Raw genomic sequence first — 15,828 nt, 5'->3', positions numbered from 1 at the left:
GAGCCGCGGCAAGCGGGTGTCGCCGGCGGGCCGGCGGGCCAGCGGGCCGGACTGCCGGGTCCCCGCTGCCCGGCACCAGAGGGCGCTGCGCGGCCGGCGGGGCTGCGCACGGTTGGGGACCGCAGTCTCTCGCCGGGGGTCCGGGGTCAGCCCTTCTCAGTCCTGGGGCCCCGACGAGACTAGCCGGGGGACGGGGCGGCGGCCACGAGTTCAGTTTTTGTCTCTGTGGCGCAGAGCTCTCTACAGGCCCCCACCCCGAGGGAGTAAACTGAAGAGAGCTCAGCGCAAGCCTCCGGGAAATACGCCTCAGGGTATCCAGAGAAGCGAGATTCTTTCGCATACAGACAGCTCCCCCCACCACCTCCCAGTCCTCAGTCCTCAGCCCTGGAAAGGGCGCCGGGTCTGAGTTGGGAGACTGAAGTTCCTTTGCAGCAACACTTCTCATTGCCAGGTGACCTGGGACACAAGTCCATCTATTTCTGCATTCCTTCCACACTGATCGAGCACCTTTTATACGCCAGTCGTTGGCAATAAAACATGGTCTCTGCCCAAGGAGGCTAACCATCCAGTTAATTATCTCTAACCTCTCAGGGGATGCTAATACCTCTTGCACATTACTATGAGGTTGGAATGAGTTGGTGTATGAAAATATTCGTCAGCAACGAGTTCCCCAATGGTGGTTAATCCTCAAGCTTATGCCAACAAACCATTTTCTGGGGCTTCTACTCTCCCAGCCCACAGGATGGGTGGTGGGCTAGAAAGGAGCTTGGAGGCTGGCTGGATAGTCCCAGCAGTAGCCTTAGGATCAAGGAGGTGACTGAGATCCCAGGTTGTCTCCACCGTTGTTTCCTGACGTGCCCCTGTCTTCAAGGAACACTACTTGTTTAGGTCAGCCTCTGATGTGGGAATAGGAAAAAGGGGACCCTGGCTCTGGGAAGGGATGGCGGGACCCCAAGTCCTCAATAGTCCTCTTTCCCTTGGAGATCTGTCACAAGTGTCTTTTGCCACCTTTTCCCTGGCCTCTGGGGCACTGTACCCTTCTAACACTCAGGCCAAGAGCAGGCTCAGCCTGTTCCCTTCATGCCCAAAGACCCTCTGAGTCCACAATGCAGGATCCAAAAAGACAGTCAAAGCTATGGCAGACACAAGGTAACTAGCATCTCCAGAGTCTGGATTTAGCAACAAGTCAGCTCTGGGCAGGAGCCTGTCCTATGTCATGGCACCCCCTGCAGGGCAGAGCCAAAGCCCTGCCAGGCATGGCCAGCCTGTCTGTCTCTAGTGTTCCTGCTTCCTTGCTCAGTTTGGAGGCAAAGCAAGCCATGGGCATTAGCACTGCCCATGCCACTTGGCTTGTCCAAGAATTGCTCTCCCTTACCCACCCTGGCAAACATCAGGCCAGGCCCGTCCTCTTAGGCCCAGTCTGTTCGGTATCCTCTCCACCAGTGACTCCATTCACTCTGTGCTTCCTCCTCTATCTAAAAGTTTCTAGAATCTCCTTCCCATTTGCAATAGGCTCATGGGGGATGGTGTCCCAGCTGCTCTCATTTAAGGGGCTTTACTTTCTTGGCTCTCTGTGGGCCTGAGTCATACTTCTCCACATAGATTGTTTTTCTAGATTCTCTTAAGCCAGGTCTTACCTCACTGTAGCATTTCTGTGGGGTGTGACATTCGGCTCTGGTCCCATGGGCCGCCTCAGCATCCCTGCCACTCCACTGACATGCTCCTCATTGCCGTTCTCCTCAGCCCTGCATCCAGCCACTTCCTGCTGCCACAAAAGGCACCCTCCCCACTCCTCAGAATCAGGAAAGAGTCTTGGCCTTCCCAGCCCTCTGCTGGAGTCCTGGCCCCTCCCCTTCCAGGTGGTCTACGCCCGAGGTCTGAGTAATTGGAACGCTGGCCACACCAGGGTGCCCTATCAGCTGGGTGCCCTCCCTCCTTAGAAGCTAGAAGTGGAGCCAGGTTTTCCCACTATCCCATGCACCCTTCTGTCAGGACACAGGAAGGGAGAATCCTTCCAGTCCCTGCTTTTGTAGACAGGGAACCAAGTAAGCTTCCCCCCTTGGCCCTGGATCCAGCCGGCATAACCAGCACAACAGCTGTCTTTTCTCCCTCACCTGAGGCAGACTGTATTGGGGGATTTAGCCATTCCTTCTTCCCATCCTTCTGCCAGTGTTGACAGGACCTATGTCCTTGCACATGGGCCAAGGAAGTGAGGACACGCTTATCTCCCAGAAGTCTGTGGGAGGTGTAGCCCCTCATAGATTGTGCATTATTTATTTTATTCATTAAATTTTTAAAATTTTTTTAATGTTTATTTTTGAGAGAGAGACAGAAAGAGAGAGAGAGCTTGAGTGGGGGAGGAGCAGAAAGAGAGGGAGATACAGAATCCGAAGCAGGCTCCAGGCTCTGAGCTGTCAGCATGGAGCGCACTGTGGGGCTTGAGACCACAAACCATGAGATCGTGACAAAAGCCGAAGTCGGACGCTTAACCAACTGAGCCACCCAGGTGCCCCCATTTATCTTTTAAAGTTTATTTTGAGAGAGAGAGTGAGTGCATGTGTGCATGCACCAGCAGGGGAGAGACAGAGAGGGAGAGAGAATCCCAAGTAGGCCCTGTGCTGTCATAGCAGAGCCCGATGCAGGGCTCCAACCCATGAGCTGTGAGATCATGACCTAAGCCCAAAACCAAGAGTCGAATGCTTAACCAGCTGAGCCACCCAGGTGCCCCTCATTTATTTTAGCTTCCCTCCCCTCCAAGCATGCACAGAAAATCTCTCAGCTCAAGCAACTGTTCTATTAATAATGGGCTTGGGGCAGATTGTCACCCGTCCTGCCTTTTAAAAACACTCCTTTAGCACCCTATTTGCTAGAACAATCTGTGAATTGTATGGCAAGACTGGAGGGTGAGATAACCGGAGGTTTCCTCCATTGAATCAATAAGAATACCATGACCACTTTCCTGACCTACTCAATTCTTCTGACCTGTGTCAGACTCGAGAGGTAGAGTGAAGAAAAACAAACCCTTCCTGTGCTTTTCATCTATTCTCAATACTCCGCTATGACCATACTTCACTTCTGACACCAGACCTGTGGGTTTTCCACATATCCAGCAATTCTGCCACACCAGCTGGACATGCAGCAATTTAACTTAGTCCTGACACCTTCTGCCTGGTGACAGCATCAGCCCCACAAGACTGCCTCCACCTCAGATACCAGTGAAAAGTCCAGGTTACTTGTGCTTCTAACCACTATAGATAGGGTAGAGGTTCCCACAACTCCCTCCTTAGGTTTGATTAATTTGCTGGAGTGGATCACAGAACTCAGATTACTAAATTACTGGCTTATTATAAGCGGATATAACTCAAGAGCAGCCAGAAGGAAGAGACCCATAGGGCAAGGTATGCGGGAAGGAGCCCAAAGCTTTCAGGTCCTCTTTCAGGGGGCCGTCCTTCTAGCACCCCCGTGAATTTAACAACCCAGAAGCTGACCACACCCCCGTCCTTTGGGGTTTTTATGGAGGCTTCATTACATAGGTGTGGTTGATTGAATCATTGGTTGATCAAATCATTGGCCACAGGTGACTGAACTCAATCTCTAGCCCTTCTCTCCCTTACCCAGAGGATGGAAGTTGGGGCTGAGAGTTCCAACCCTCTAATCACATGGCTGGTTTCCCTGGCAACCAGCCCTTTCCCCCACCTCCAATCCTTAGGGACTTCCCAAAAGTTCCCCCCCAACATAAACTAAACTCAGGTGTGGTTGATATGAGCTTGTTTATCACCTTTCTCACTCTTATCACTGAGGAAATTCCAAGGCTTTTAGAAGCTCTGTGCCAGGAACAGGATGAAGACCAAATATATATTTCTTGTTATAAATGACAATAGTAGACTATGGCTCTATCCTGAATAAAATGGAAAGTGTATAGTTTGTAGTAAAAATAAGGAGCCAGGTGCTGGCTAAGGTCTCTTCCTCCTTCCTTCCTTTCTTTCTATGTTTATTTTTGAGAGAGAGACAGAGTGAGAGGGAGACACAGAATCTGCAGGAGGCTCCAGGTTCCGAGCTGTCAGCACAGAGCCCGATGTGGGGCTGGAACTCACAAACTGCGAAAACATGACCTGAGCCACTCAGATGCTTAACTGACTGAACCACCCAGGTTCCCCTGAGGTTTTATTTCTTTCAATCCTCATCAGAACCTACAAGTTGGATACTATTATTCCTCATTTCACAGTTGAGAAAACTGAGAACCAGAGACAGTGAGCCTGATGGTAAATGATGGAGCTGGACTCAAATCTGGGCAAGCTGGGTTTAGAGCCCATGTCTAGGAAGCGTTTTCATCCCTTGGGGATCAGCAGCTTTATCAAGTAACCTCATCGGTTAGCATAATAAATTAGTATGATTCCCCCAGCTTCCAAACACATCCTTCCCTTGTTTCAGATGATTGTGTCCAATGATACCAGAAGTTGATTGCATTGACTGGAAGAAGTGAGTAGGAACAGATTATAAGGAAATGAGAAGTGATTGCCTGAAGGGGAACAATAAGGAAAGATTAAGTTGGGAAAGGACTAAAAAAGGAAGCCATCATGGATGCCTCATGTGCAAATCATGTGCCACTCTTCGAGGTGGAGGTGATCCTCTCATGAGCTGGTACTTCTGTGGGTATGACATCTGCAGCCCCTTCCTGAGGGGATTTTCAGAAGAAAGTCGGGATGGCTGCTTGCAGATGTTACAGAGGCACTGCTGAGTGGGATGATTTACTGCCTGGGAGTGTCCCACTGGAAGGGAAGGAGACATATGTTGGCAAGGATAAGTGAGGAATGGAAACAGGCAAGACTTGTTCCCAGGAAGGTGGCCAAGACCCCTGGGCCAACTTTTGTGGGGATTCCTATTTTGAGAGGTCAAGGTTGAACCTGTGTCTTGCAAGATTCCTCCTCCTCTGAACCCCAGGCTGCCCTGGTCTTTTCAAAGTAAAAGCTCCACTTCTACCTACTTTTGTGGAGAACCTTCCATGAGCCAGTCCTGTGTGGGTCCCCTGGGGGCTTAAAAGATGAAGTCTGCTTTCAGGGAGCTCTCAGGTTCTCAGAAAGCAGGATATGCAAAGCTTAGCAGCAAGGTAAGCTCTGGGGTGGGACTGCCTGCCTTTAGATCTAGGCTCCACAACTTGCCTTGCTGTGGCATCACCACGAGTGGGTTACCTAACTTCCCTATGCTCAGTTTGCTCACCTGTGAAATGATACTTCCCTCACAAAGTAGGGGAGAAGTTTGTAATTAGAACGGATGTAAAGCATTTAGCAAACTACCTAGCTCATGGTAAGCATTCAATAAATGATTTCTGTTATAGGCATGAGGTGGAGGGGACCGATAAACAGAAGCGAGGTAAGAAGTTGTGGAAGCACAGAGGAGGAAGTGCCTAACTTTCCTGGAGCAAGTGGTTCTTACTGATAACCTGACCAGCCGGCTTTGTTCCATTGGGAGGAGGTCTGATCTTGAAAATGTTGCCCAGGTAATTCCAATATACTCTCTGCCTCTTAGCCCCCAGAAAACCTTACCTACCCTTTAAACTTTTATTATTAAAAATTACATTTCATAAGCCTTGAAAAACAAAGAATCACCTGCAACACATCCATCACTAGTATAGGATGCCCCCCTCTTTTTCCTTATGTATCTTGTTATTGTTTTAATAGTTTTAATCATAGTGCATGTGATGGTTATTATGCATTTTTGCCTGACTATGCAGTCCTAGGCATTTTTACTACATTGTTTTCCTAGTGGATTTTTTAAGTAGGCTTCACACCCATCACGGAGCCCAATGTGGGGCTTGAACTCATAACCGTGAGAACCGACTGAGCCACTCAGGTGCCCCTCATAATGCATTTTTATTTTGACTTTTTCTTTTCTAAATGGAAGTGGTTTATGTTCTCTTAGACAATCCCAGACCATCTGAATTGGCATAAAAAAGAAAGTGCAAATCTCATGTAGTCCTACCACTCAGAGGTAATCACTGAACTTTTTATGTGTTCTTCTGGATTTTTTTCTATGCAAATACACACTATAGACTTTTTAAGTTTAAAACAGTTATATTATGTTATAACTTGTTTTTTCCCTGAATTATACATCACAGATAAGTTCCCTTGTCAGTAAGTATAGGCATACATCTGTTTTAATGACCACAGAGCTTTAATTTTATGTCTATATCAAATTTATTTAATTAATCATCTATTGCTACATATTTAAGTTATTCTCTTTGTGTGTAGTTCTCCACCACGTGGAGTAATCCTATAAGTTACTTAAATGTTTAGCTATTTTGGGATATTTAGGTAGTTTCTCTTCTTTTGTTTTGCTATAATAAATAACAATGCATTGAAAAATCTTTAGGGATATGACTTTTCCTATATTTTGAATAATTTCCTGGAGTGGAAGTATTGGGTCAAAGGTCAGGGACATTTTGACTTTTGATTTGTATCACTAAGTTGCTGTTTCAAAGCACTGTTTGTGCAAATTTAGATGCTTCCAGGAATATGTTGGTACCAGCTTCCTGCCTCCTATCCCACTACTGAAAGGTGGTAGAGGAGGTGGGGATATTCTTCTTAAGAAGCTAGTAGCAAAGGAGGCGGCCATATGGACTAAAGGGGACAGGATGGGGGGTACAGAAGAGGGGAGAGTGAACATGGAGAACGGAGGGAAAGAAATAACCAGAAACAACCATTTTGCCTGTATTTTTTTTTCCAATTGGAAAAGTAATTCATGCTCCTTGTAAGAGACAAAACCAAAACAAACAACAGCTACCACCACCAACAAACTTTTTCATAAACATTTACATTTAATATTGCAAGTTCTTCTCTGGTGACAGGCTCTGTTAACAGTTTAGGTATATGCTTCCAGATTACTTCTTTTACCAATATTAATGTGTAACTTATTTTGCTTTTACAGAACTAGCTTCATACTCTACACACTGAAGTGCAACTTACACACTTTTGTGTGTATCTTATACACTTTTGGAATGACTACTTTAAGTGTGCAGGTGCTTTTTAGTTTAAACATCTAATTAGAATATAATGAGAAGCAATATTGCCCATTTCGCCTGCCAGAGGGCTCACCCTGGACCTCATTAGCAGTTTCCCCGAGGCTGTTCTGCAGTGGGGGGGAAGGGAGGGGGAGGGCGGGGGCAGTTCTGCTGCTGCCTCTCTTCCCCCTTTCCATCCAGAGACATCCCCAGGGGCAGCCTTTTGCCCCTGCTGAGGGGGCTCAACCCAGACAGCCTGCAGACCCTCCGTGGGTCAGGAGGCCAACAGCCAAGAGAGAAGGCCGGTAGCTGCTCACCGTCGTCTGGGAGCGTCAATTTGGCTGCGTTGCCTGCCGCTTACGGAAGGTCCTGGAACTTCTGTGCCTAAGGATGAACCCAATCATTGTTGCAAAAGTTTCAGGTCTGAGCAGAACTAAACTTCTCGCCTCAGGGCAGAGAAGGACAGAGGCCTGTCTTTATGGCCTCTCTCCGCAGGTCTGGACACCACCACCAAAGTGACATAGGTGGTTGCAAGTGCTCCACCCCAAGCCTACCTGGGCTCAGAGGGTTCCACAACTGGCCCTGGGCGTACCCCTCACGTGAGGCCTGCAAGTTCCCGGCGCCCGGCCTGACTCAGCCTCGCAGCTTCTGCAGAACCACTTGCCAGCCCCGTGACTCAGTTTCTCCATTTGCTCACGCGGGCCAACCGCGTGAGGCACCTGTGTGGAATGCAGAAGGTGTCTCCAACTGCTTCTCTAGAGTACGTGACGTGCTCCCAGGCGGAGGAGCCCCAGAGACGGGCGCTTACGCCTCCCATAGAGCTCCTGCGGGACGTGCCCTGCACAGGCCCTGGTAATGAGTCCGTGCTAACTGGGGGCAGTGACCCGACCAGGTGCACCCGCAGGGATGCTGAGGCGACGCCCACCTGTGACCCGCCGGTCCTGGTTGCTGAAGGGCCCAGGCCACGGAGGGGCTGCCGGAGAGACGACCAGTGCCCGCGTCGGTGCCCACTGCCCGCCGCCTGACGCAATCCGAGGTGCCCTTGCTGCATGCCGGAGCTGGGAAAACCTCCCCCGCGGTTGCATCACTCCTGCCAGATTTGCTACAGAGGTGGAACCGAGCCAATCAGCGGGCGAGCTGGGTCTAGGGCAGGTCCCTCAGTTACCCACTCAGAGGGCGGCGCGGTTAACCGGGAAGCAAAACACGAAGGTGATTGGTCAAAAGGGGACTTGCCCCGCCCCAATCACCGCGACAGCTGGCGCGGTGGGCGGGGGCCCGCCTGGCCGGAGGGTTTAAAAGGCGCCTCCGAAGGGGCCGCGCAGCTGGAGCGACCAAGTGGTGCCAGGCCAGGTGTGCGCGTCCGTTGGTCCTTCCGTGCCCGCGCCGGAGACCAGCCCCGGAGGCCGCCGGGCTCGTCCCTGTGCCCGGCACCATGAAGCAGGAGTCCACAGCCCAGAACACCCCTCCCGCCTCGCCGCCCACTTCGTCACCGGTGCAGCACCCCCGGGATGACGGTGACCCCCAAGCCCTGTGGATTTTCGGGTACGGCTCTCTCGTGTGGAGGCCCGACTTCGCCTACAGTGACAGCCGTGTGGGTTTCGTGCGCGGCTATAGCCGCCGCTTCTGGCAGGGAGACACCTTCCATCGGGGCAGCGACAAGATGGTGAGCATCTGACTATGCTCAGGGGAATGCAGGAGTTGGGGGCAGGGTAGTGGGCACCAGTGCCCTGGGGTTCTCTGGGCAGCCGGTGCCTCCGTGCTGGTGGGGGAAGTGTATAAACCTGTGCTTGGGCTTTGTGGCTTAAATTTCTGTGCCCAGTAGATCACTGTGATGGCTGGAATCTGTGATCCTGTGGATCACAATGTTGATGAATGTTTCTGATTTATCAGTTTGGGCCACTGCCATGGGTCTGTTTCTCCTGTAGTCATGCATCACTCTCTCCACTTTCCCCTGGATGCGTGGGGTTCTCTGAGGCCTGGGCCAGCAGTGTTAATATGGGTTTCCTTTAGTACCGGTGGCAGAGCTGATTCCTAACTTATCTTTTTCAAAATCTTTGCTTTCTCCTCAGCCTGGCCGTGTGGTGACCCTACTTGAAGATCATGAGGTAAGTGTCCAAGTCAAGAGAGAGACCCCATAGGGCCTAGCATGGAGGGTCTAAGAGAGCTTATGTGTCCTTGGCTGCAGGCTAGATTAGATGCCACACTGGCAGAGGGGAAGGGTGGTCTAGCTCAGTGCTTTTCACAAGAACCCTCTGAGGACCTTGTTAAAATGCAGATTTCAATTTAAATGGACCAGGGTGGGGCCTTAAATTCCTCACATTCGACTTAAGTGTACAGATGATACCACTGGTTCTCAAGCCACACTCTGAGTAGGAATCCTCTTCTGCCTTGGGGGCAGACCACCTTGTCAGCCCTTGTTAACAAAGGGAGAATGAGCTTGATGTATTGCTACTAGATGACTCATCAGTCCTCTGCCCACTTGCCTTATAGAGCGCAGACCTGAGGTGGGACCAGCCAGGAGCTGTTTTGACTGACCCCGGTGTCCGTGTTTCCTCCTAGGGCTGCACTTGGGGTGTGGCATACCAGGTTCAAGGTGAGCAGGTGAGCGAGGCCCTGAAGTACCTGAACGTGCGGGAGGCAGTGCTTGGTGGCTATGATACCAAGGAAGTCACCTTCTACCCCCAAGATAACCCTGACCAACCACTCAAGGCATTGGCTTATGTGGCCACCCCACAAAATCCTGGTTACCTGGGCCCTGCACCTGAAGAGGCCATTGCAACTCAGATCCTGGCCTGTCGCGGCTTCTCTGGTCACAACCTTGAGTACTTGCTACGCCTGGCAGACTTCATGCAGCTCTGTGGGCCCCAGGCACAGGATGAGCACCTGGCAGCCATCGTGGACGCTGTGGGCACCATGCTGCCCTGTTTTCTGCCCCACTGAGCAGGCTTTGGCCCTGGTCTGAGGGGTTGAGCCCCTGCAGGGAGTGCCCACGTAGACATGGGGCCACATCCCTACTCCTGTGGCACACAGTGGACTTGATACAGCTGGAGCTCACTGAGAGGACTTGGTGGGTGGCTGGGAGCTTCTCTCCTTAAGCCCCTGCCTATCCCAGCAGTCTCCAGTTCTCCTGCCTGACACTGACTTATTACTTGAAACTATTTATTGCACCATGTTGGTGTAGTGGGCAGGGTGGGGGGCCTGCCCTGGACATAGGGGCCCTGCTGAGCGGTGCCTGACTAGATTCCCCCCAGTGCTGCTGCTAACCCCATACCACCCAGGCCACTGGCTCCCCATCCCCAGACCAACTGTTCTAGCCCCGGAAATATACCACCTGTGAAAAGTCCCAGCCTGCTGGTAAGGGACAGGAGGGATTGAAGAGAAGGGGGCCTTACAAGAACTGAGGCACCTGCGGGTCTCGCTCTTCCTCTTCCTCCCACATTCCTAGGGCAGAACTGGATCTGGAGCCCAGGCACAGTTGCCTGGGCCTCTTTTAGCCATCTGGCTTTGTTTCCCTGTCCCTCTGTTTTCTTGTCTGTTGAGGCCTATAGCTCCTCACTAAAGGCCTGGTACCTTCTCAGTCTGACCGATACTGTTACCCATAAACTGATCCCTTATTATCTGTGTTGTGCTGCGTTGTGGTTCTTTCTTCAGTTGGGGCATTGGGGCATTGGGGCAAGTAAGACGATAAAGCCCTGGAAGGCTCATGAGAGGGGCAGGGGCTCCCTCTTTGTCTCCATCCCTCTCTTCCGGGTAGCTGAGCAGACAGGACCAGCAACCAGGGCACAGCACTCTCACGGGCACCATTCACAACTAAGTGTCGTACAGAATTCAGCCCATGTGGCTCTACTCGGCAGCCTTGTAGGCAGTGTTCCTCCCACAGACCTGGTGCCCTGCTCCTGCTCTCAGCTGCCCCAAATAGGCCAGCAGGCTTGGAGGTCACACCAGGTCTTCCTCTAGCTGCTGCCTCTTCGTGACAGCATGACTGGACCCCTGGCTTCCTGCTAAAGGAGCATGTGGGTTAGAGTAGGGTGGTGATGACTTGAGTAGTGCTGAGAGCAGAGAACTGTGGCCTGGAGGACCTAAGTGGCCCTGTGATTTTGAGATCAAAATTGTGGTTACTGTTGTCTTCTGGGACTGTGGTGTGATCTGTGCTTTCTCTGTTAACTTGACCTGCCAGGAGTCTTGCTCACAATGGAATGAGTTGCCAGGGTGCCCTCTTGGCTGCTACTTGTTCCCTCTCTGTGTGCCCCTGGCTGCTCCTCCCCACCCTGATCCGCCCCCCAGGGCAAATCCCACCCCCAGGGTCTCAGAATGGCGTCTCATTGGGCTCAGCTTCTAGTCCTGGGCCTGCAGAATGGGTATAGGGCCCAGGTGACTGCCTTCTTGCAGCAGAAGAGCCTGCTTACACCCCAGCCTCACTGGCCTAGTAACCTCCAAAAACCTCTTCAGTCCCCTGAGCATCAGTTTACATTGGGATGCTATGTGGTATGTTTTGCTGCTGCTGCTGTTATGGCTGGTGCCCTGGATTGGTCTGGGTGTCCCCAGAGGGGTCAGCTCTGACCAAGTTGGGCACCTGTTGTGGTGCCCGGTGTGTTGGTGGCCTCATGTCTTACCATTGATGGGAGAAGTGTGGAGTCCAGCCAAGTTCTTCTGGGAGTTTGTCAGGGCAACACAGCAGGAGGGGGCAGCAGGTGGCAGGGAGACTTGGACAGCGCCTCCTGGGCCAGGGCAGGGCAAGACAGCCAGTTTGGGTGCTCAGAACAGAGCCCTGCTCTCTACCGAGCAGGGGTGGGGAGGGCTTCCTGTCAGCTGTACATGGGCTCCCATTCTTCAAGCCTTATTCATTCAAGTATTTACTAAACTGCTGTATGCCAGACACTGACCTGGGCACTGGGGATACGGCAGTGAAGCAATCTTCCTCCTTAGGGTACTAAGAGACTCTGAATGGGACCATTTAGCATGAAATGTGCTGTGATGGGAGGCCAAGAGTGGGCTCCTGACATGGAGGTGGTGGTCAGGGAAGGCTTTCTGGGGGAGGGAATGATGAGGCCAAGCTCTGAGCCTGAGAAGGGGTCTCTGGTGAAAAGAGGCAAGGAACAACTTGTGCCAGAGAAGGAAGCAAGGTCAGGCTAGCTGGGACAGAGTGGACAGAGTGGCATGGGGGATTGGACATGGGACTGGACAGGTGGCAGGACCACATCCTGTGGCTGGGCCTGATGCTGTAGAGGTGGCATCCCTCCTGGGTTGGTGGGGGCCTCCTGTGAATTCTGAGTGAAAAGACTGCTTAAGAGGAGCCCTGGTTTCTGTCAGGTTGGAGCAGGAAGGCCAAAGACAGCCTAGGGAAGGATGAAGGTGGCCTGAGCTGAGGTGAGGCAGTGGGGACAGAAGGGAGGATAGATCTGACAGTCGCCAGGGCATGAGGCTGGCAGGGTTGGGTGTGGCTGGATGAAAGGGAGAGCAAGGGAGGGGTAGAGGTCCAGGGCTGCTAGTACAGTTGTAGGTCTGGAAGGGCAGGGGTAGAGATCAGCTCTGCATGAGTGTTTGATCTGGGGGTGCCTGTGTAGGGCAATGGCATCCACATGGATATTCAGGGGGCAGCTGGGGAATGTGGGTCTGTGATTCAGAGAGAAATATGGGCTGGAGTAAGAAATCTGGGGGCCATACACATGGAGACAGTACTTGAAAGCCTTGGAAGTGGGGAGAAAAGAGAACAGGGCCCATGCTCAGCCCTGGTGGCTTGAGTGAAGCAAGAAAAGTGGAGAGCAAGCAGCTGGAGAGATAGGAGAAGAACCAGGGTGATGCTGCTGAATGGTCAGGGCAATAAAGAGAGAGGAGCATCCATTAGATGAAATAGCAGAGGGTGCTCTGTGGCCTCAGAGCAATTTCAGAAGAGTGGCATGAAGCCACAGAGCTGGGGAACCTGTAGGAGGGGAAGGAGATCACTCAAGAAATTGATTGCTAGGGCACCTGGGTAGCTCAGTCAGTTAAGTGTCCAACTTCGGCTCAGTTTGAGCCCCACATTGGGCTCTGGGCTGTCAGTACAGAGCCTACTTCAGATCCTCTGTCTTCCCCTCCTCTCTCTGCCCCTCCTCCACTCATGCTCGTTCTCTCTCTCTCAAAAATAAATATTAAAAAAAAAAAAAAAGGTGCCTGGGTAGCTCAGCTGGTTAGTGTCTGACTTGGGCTCAGGTCATGATCTTGCGGTTCGTGAGTTGGAGCCCCACATCGGGCTCTGTGCTGACAGCTCGGAGCCTGCAGCCTCCTTGGGATTCTGTGTCTCCCTCTCTGACCCTCCCCTGCTTGCGCTCTGTCTCTCTCTCTCAAATATAAAAAAAGAAATTGCTGAGAGACGCAACAGAGGGGTGATGGAAGGTATGAGGATGTAGGGGTCTCAGGACTTGTTTACAAATTAAAAACTGAGGATCCCAGGGGTTGTTGTTTACCTGGGATATAACATTTGGCAACATTTAGTGTATTAGAGATTAAAATGGAGAAGTGTAAAATGTATTACTAAAAATAAAAACAATCTATTATGTGTTAATGTATTTTTATGGGCTCCTGGGTGGCTTACTTGTTAAGGGTCTGACTCTTGATTCCAGCTCAGGTCATGATCTCACAGTTTGTGGAATTGGAACTCTGAGTGGTGCTGCTTGGGATTCTCTCTCCCTCTCTCTCTGTCCCTCCCCCACTTGCATACTCTCTCCTTAAAATAAACTTTAACATTTTTAAGGAAAAATGAATCTTTTCCAAAACAAGCAAATTTAGTGAAAAGAACAGCACTGTTTTATGTTCTTAATTTTTTGCTTGATGAAAGCAGCTGGGTTCTCATTTGTTTCTGCATTCATTTTGTTGCAAATCCACCTTTTGTAAAGTTATGGAAAACTCCACTCTACACTTGAGAGGAAATGTGAGTAAAAAGGCAGATAACCTCTTAGTTTGACTATGAAAATAATTTTGACCTTGCAGTCCCCCTGAGAGGGTTTTGGGGATCCACAGGCATTCCTGGGCCATTTCTTAGGACTTCTGGTATAGTGGCATTAAAAAAATATATATTTATTTTTTGCTGGTGGGATTCAAACAGAGTGATGGTTGAGTGCCGAGGCCTAGGCTGCAGCATTAAGGGATTTCAGAGTTAGCAGGCAACTCGGGAATCAACTTGTCCATCTCCAAGGGCACCCTTCTGGAGAACCAGGAGTGAGTAGAAAGGATCAGCCAGTTCAACTGCTGTTTATTGAGTCTTTGGTAGGTCAAGCTCCCGCTGTGGAAGACGGGAGGCACAGGAGTGCCCTCGCACCTGGTCTGGGTAAGGGCAACTCTAGGAGCTCGGGTTGGGGCAGAGGTGGTCAGGTCTAGGAGGGCCTTAAAAAAGCTGCAGGAATCCAGCAGGCAGAGGAGGCATTCCGGGTGTGTGGGGATGGCACAAGCAAAGGGGAAAGCGATATAGAGCAGCTGGTAGGTGGCCGCGTGCAAGAAGCCTTGCAGTGTTGGCGACAAGGCTGAGAGCTACTCTGCAGTCAGTTCATAGAGGAAGTGTTAGACTTTATCTTGTAGGGAAGTTGAGTTCTATAGTGATGTTTTTGTTTTTCCTCCCACGGAAGGGTCTTTTTGTTCTTTTTGTTTTGTCTACTTGGAGTATTGTGTTCAGGCTTGGGTTTAAGTGTTGTGTCAGGGAAGATGATTTGAAGGCTGCAAGACCTGGTGTGTACCTGTTGCCATGTACCCAGGCAGGGGCTGGGGAGGGCTGAGCTAGAACCAGGAACTGGTAATGTGGGGACACCTCCTGGCAGCCCGTTAGAAATGGGGGACAAGTAGGAGGGAGGAGGCTGGGGATCCCAGGGTTTTGCCAGGGGGTCATGGACAGGCAGGGGGACATGGATGAACCCCACTCTGGCCTCTCCACGCACCCTTCTAGGGTAGACAGGCTCCTAGGGGTTCTCCAGGTTGTCCCCCACTGGGCACCAGGAAGGACCACATTCCTCTGGGGGTTGCTATTTCCCCCAGACAGTGGCGGCACCCATATGAGTCATCAGGAAAGCAGAGGGTGTGGGGAGAAGGACCTTGAATGGGGGAGACCCTGCCTTTCTGCAAGCTTGGCTCTGAGGTGGGTTGGGGTGCTCCAGGGTGTGAATCCAGCTTCAGTGCCCCGGCCAGGTTAGGGGAGGCAACAGTCACAGGGAGGGTGTCCCTGTGGGCCAGAGTTGGAGCACAAGGACCAGACTTGTGCTCCAGGCTAGGGTGACCACACATCCCACTGCCCAGGACAGGCCTACTTTACTCCTGTTGTCCTGGAATAATTATCACTTTCACTCTCAAAAGCATCCAGGTTTGGACAATAAATTGCATGGTAGCTGTGGAAACTGGGACTGAGAAGTTTTGCTTTACTGGCTGGCTGTCAGAGGGTGTTGACCAAAGCCCCTGATCAGCCTTCCCTTTGCCCTCCTCATCCTATTCCTGGACCTTCACCCCTCGCTCAGCAGCCCAGAATGGCCTCTCTCCTATGCCCTTTCCTGCTCTGCTCTTGGCAAAGGCCCCACCAGGCCTGCCCTTCCTGGTTTAGGTCTGCACCTGCCCTTACCCTCAGCCTGGGCATTTCTTGGGGTGTGAGAGAGAACTTGACACATCCTGAAGGTTCAACCACAGAGCTGCTCCCTGGTCACTGGTCCTTCCCCTGCAAGAGGGAGAGGGCAGCTCTACACCCACACACCCTCTTCCTCCTGTGCACGTCTCTCTTCCTTAGTCCTGGACCCAGCACTGCACGCTCACCTCTCATGCTCTGCTCCTTCCCCTGGCGCTTCAGTCCTCTTGGGCTTTGTTATGGATCCTTTGCTCAG

General features: G+C 51.5%; 1 protein-coding gene and 1 long non-coding RNA gene across 2 annotated transcripts; one reads left to right on the top strand and one right to left on the bottom strand.

Moving 5' to 3' along the window:
- Nucleotides 1-6,791: 6,791 nt before the first annotated feature.
- LOC109263135 (uncharacterized) lies at nt 6,792-7,916 on the bottom strand. Its single transcript, XR_002078083.2, has 2 exons — nt 7,552-7,916; nt 6,792-7,381 (listed from the first exon to the last, which is right to left on the bottom strand). It is a non-coding gene; the product is annotated as an uncharacterized LOC109263135 (long non-coding RNA).
- Nucleotides 7,917-8,292: 376 nt separating this feature from the next.
- CHAC1 (ChaC glutathione specific gamma-glutamylcyclotransferase 1) lies at nt 8,293-10,614 on the top strand. The gene is made up of 3 exons (XM_019442517.2): nt 8,293-8,660; nt 9,067-9,102; nt 9,557-10,614. The coding sequence occupies exons 1-3, from the start codon at nt 8,430-8,432 to the stop codon at nt 9,935-9,937; spliced, it is 648 nt and encodes a 215-aa protein (XP_019298062.2). The 5' UTR covers nt 8,293-8,429; the 3' UTR covers nt 9,938-10,614.
- The last annotated feature ends 5,214 nt before the right edge of the window (nt 10,615-15,828 follow it).

The sequence above is a fragment of the Panthera pardus genome, unplaced genomic scaffold (genome assembly GCF_024362965.1).
Source record: "Panthera pardus isolate Hobbes unplaced genomic scaffold, ASM2436296v1 HiC_scaffold_24, whole genome shotgun sequence".
In the NCBI taxonomy this organism is placed as follows: Eukaryota; Metazoa; Chordata; class Mammalia; order Carnivora; family Felidae; genus Panthera; species Panthera pardus.
Note: the sequence above shows the minus strand (reverse complement) of the source record. Positions and strands in the feature narration are given on the sequence as shown.

What these genes read in the sequence shown, in the direction of transcription:
- CHAC1 (XM_019442517.2), top strand. Translation starts at nt 8,430, where the DNA reads ATGAAGCAGGAGTCCACAGCCCAGAACACCCCTCCCGCCTCGCCGCCC. An exon ending in ATCGGGGCAGCGACAAGATG is followed by an intron (nt 8,661 to 9,066) that starts GTGAGCATCTGA and finishes CTTTCTCCTCAG; the next exon opens with CCTGGCCGTGTGGTGACCCT. An exon ending in CCCTACTTGAAGATCATGAG is followed by an intron (nt 9,103 to 9,556) that starts GTAAGTGTCCAA and finishes GTTTCCTCCTAG; the next exon opens with GGCTGCACTTGGGGTGTGGC.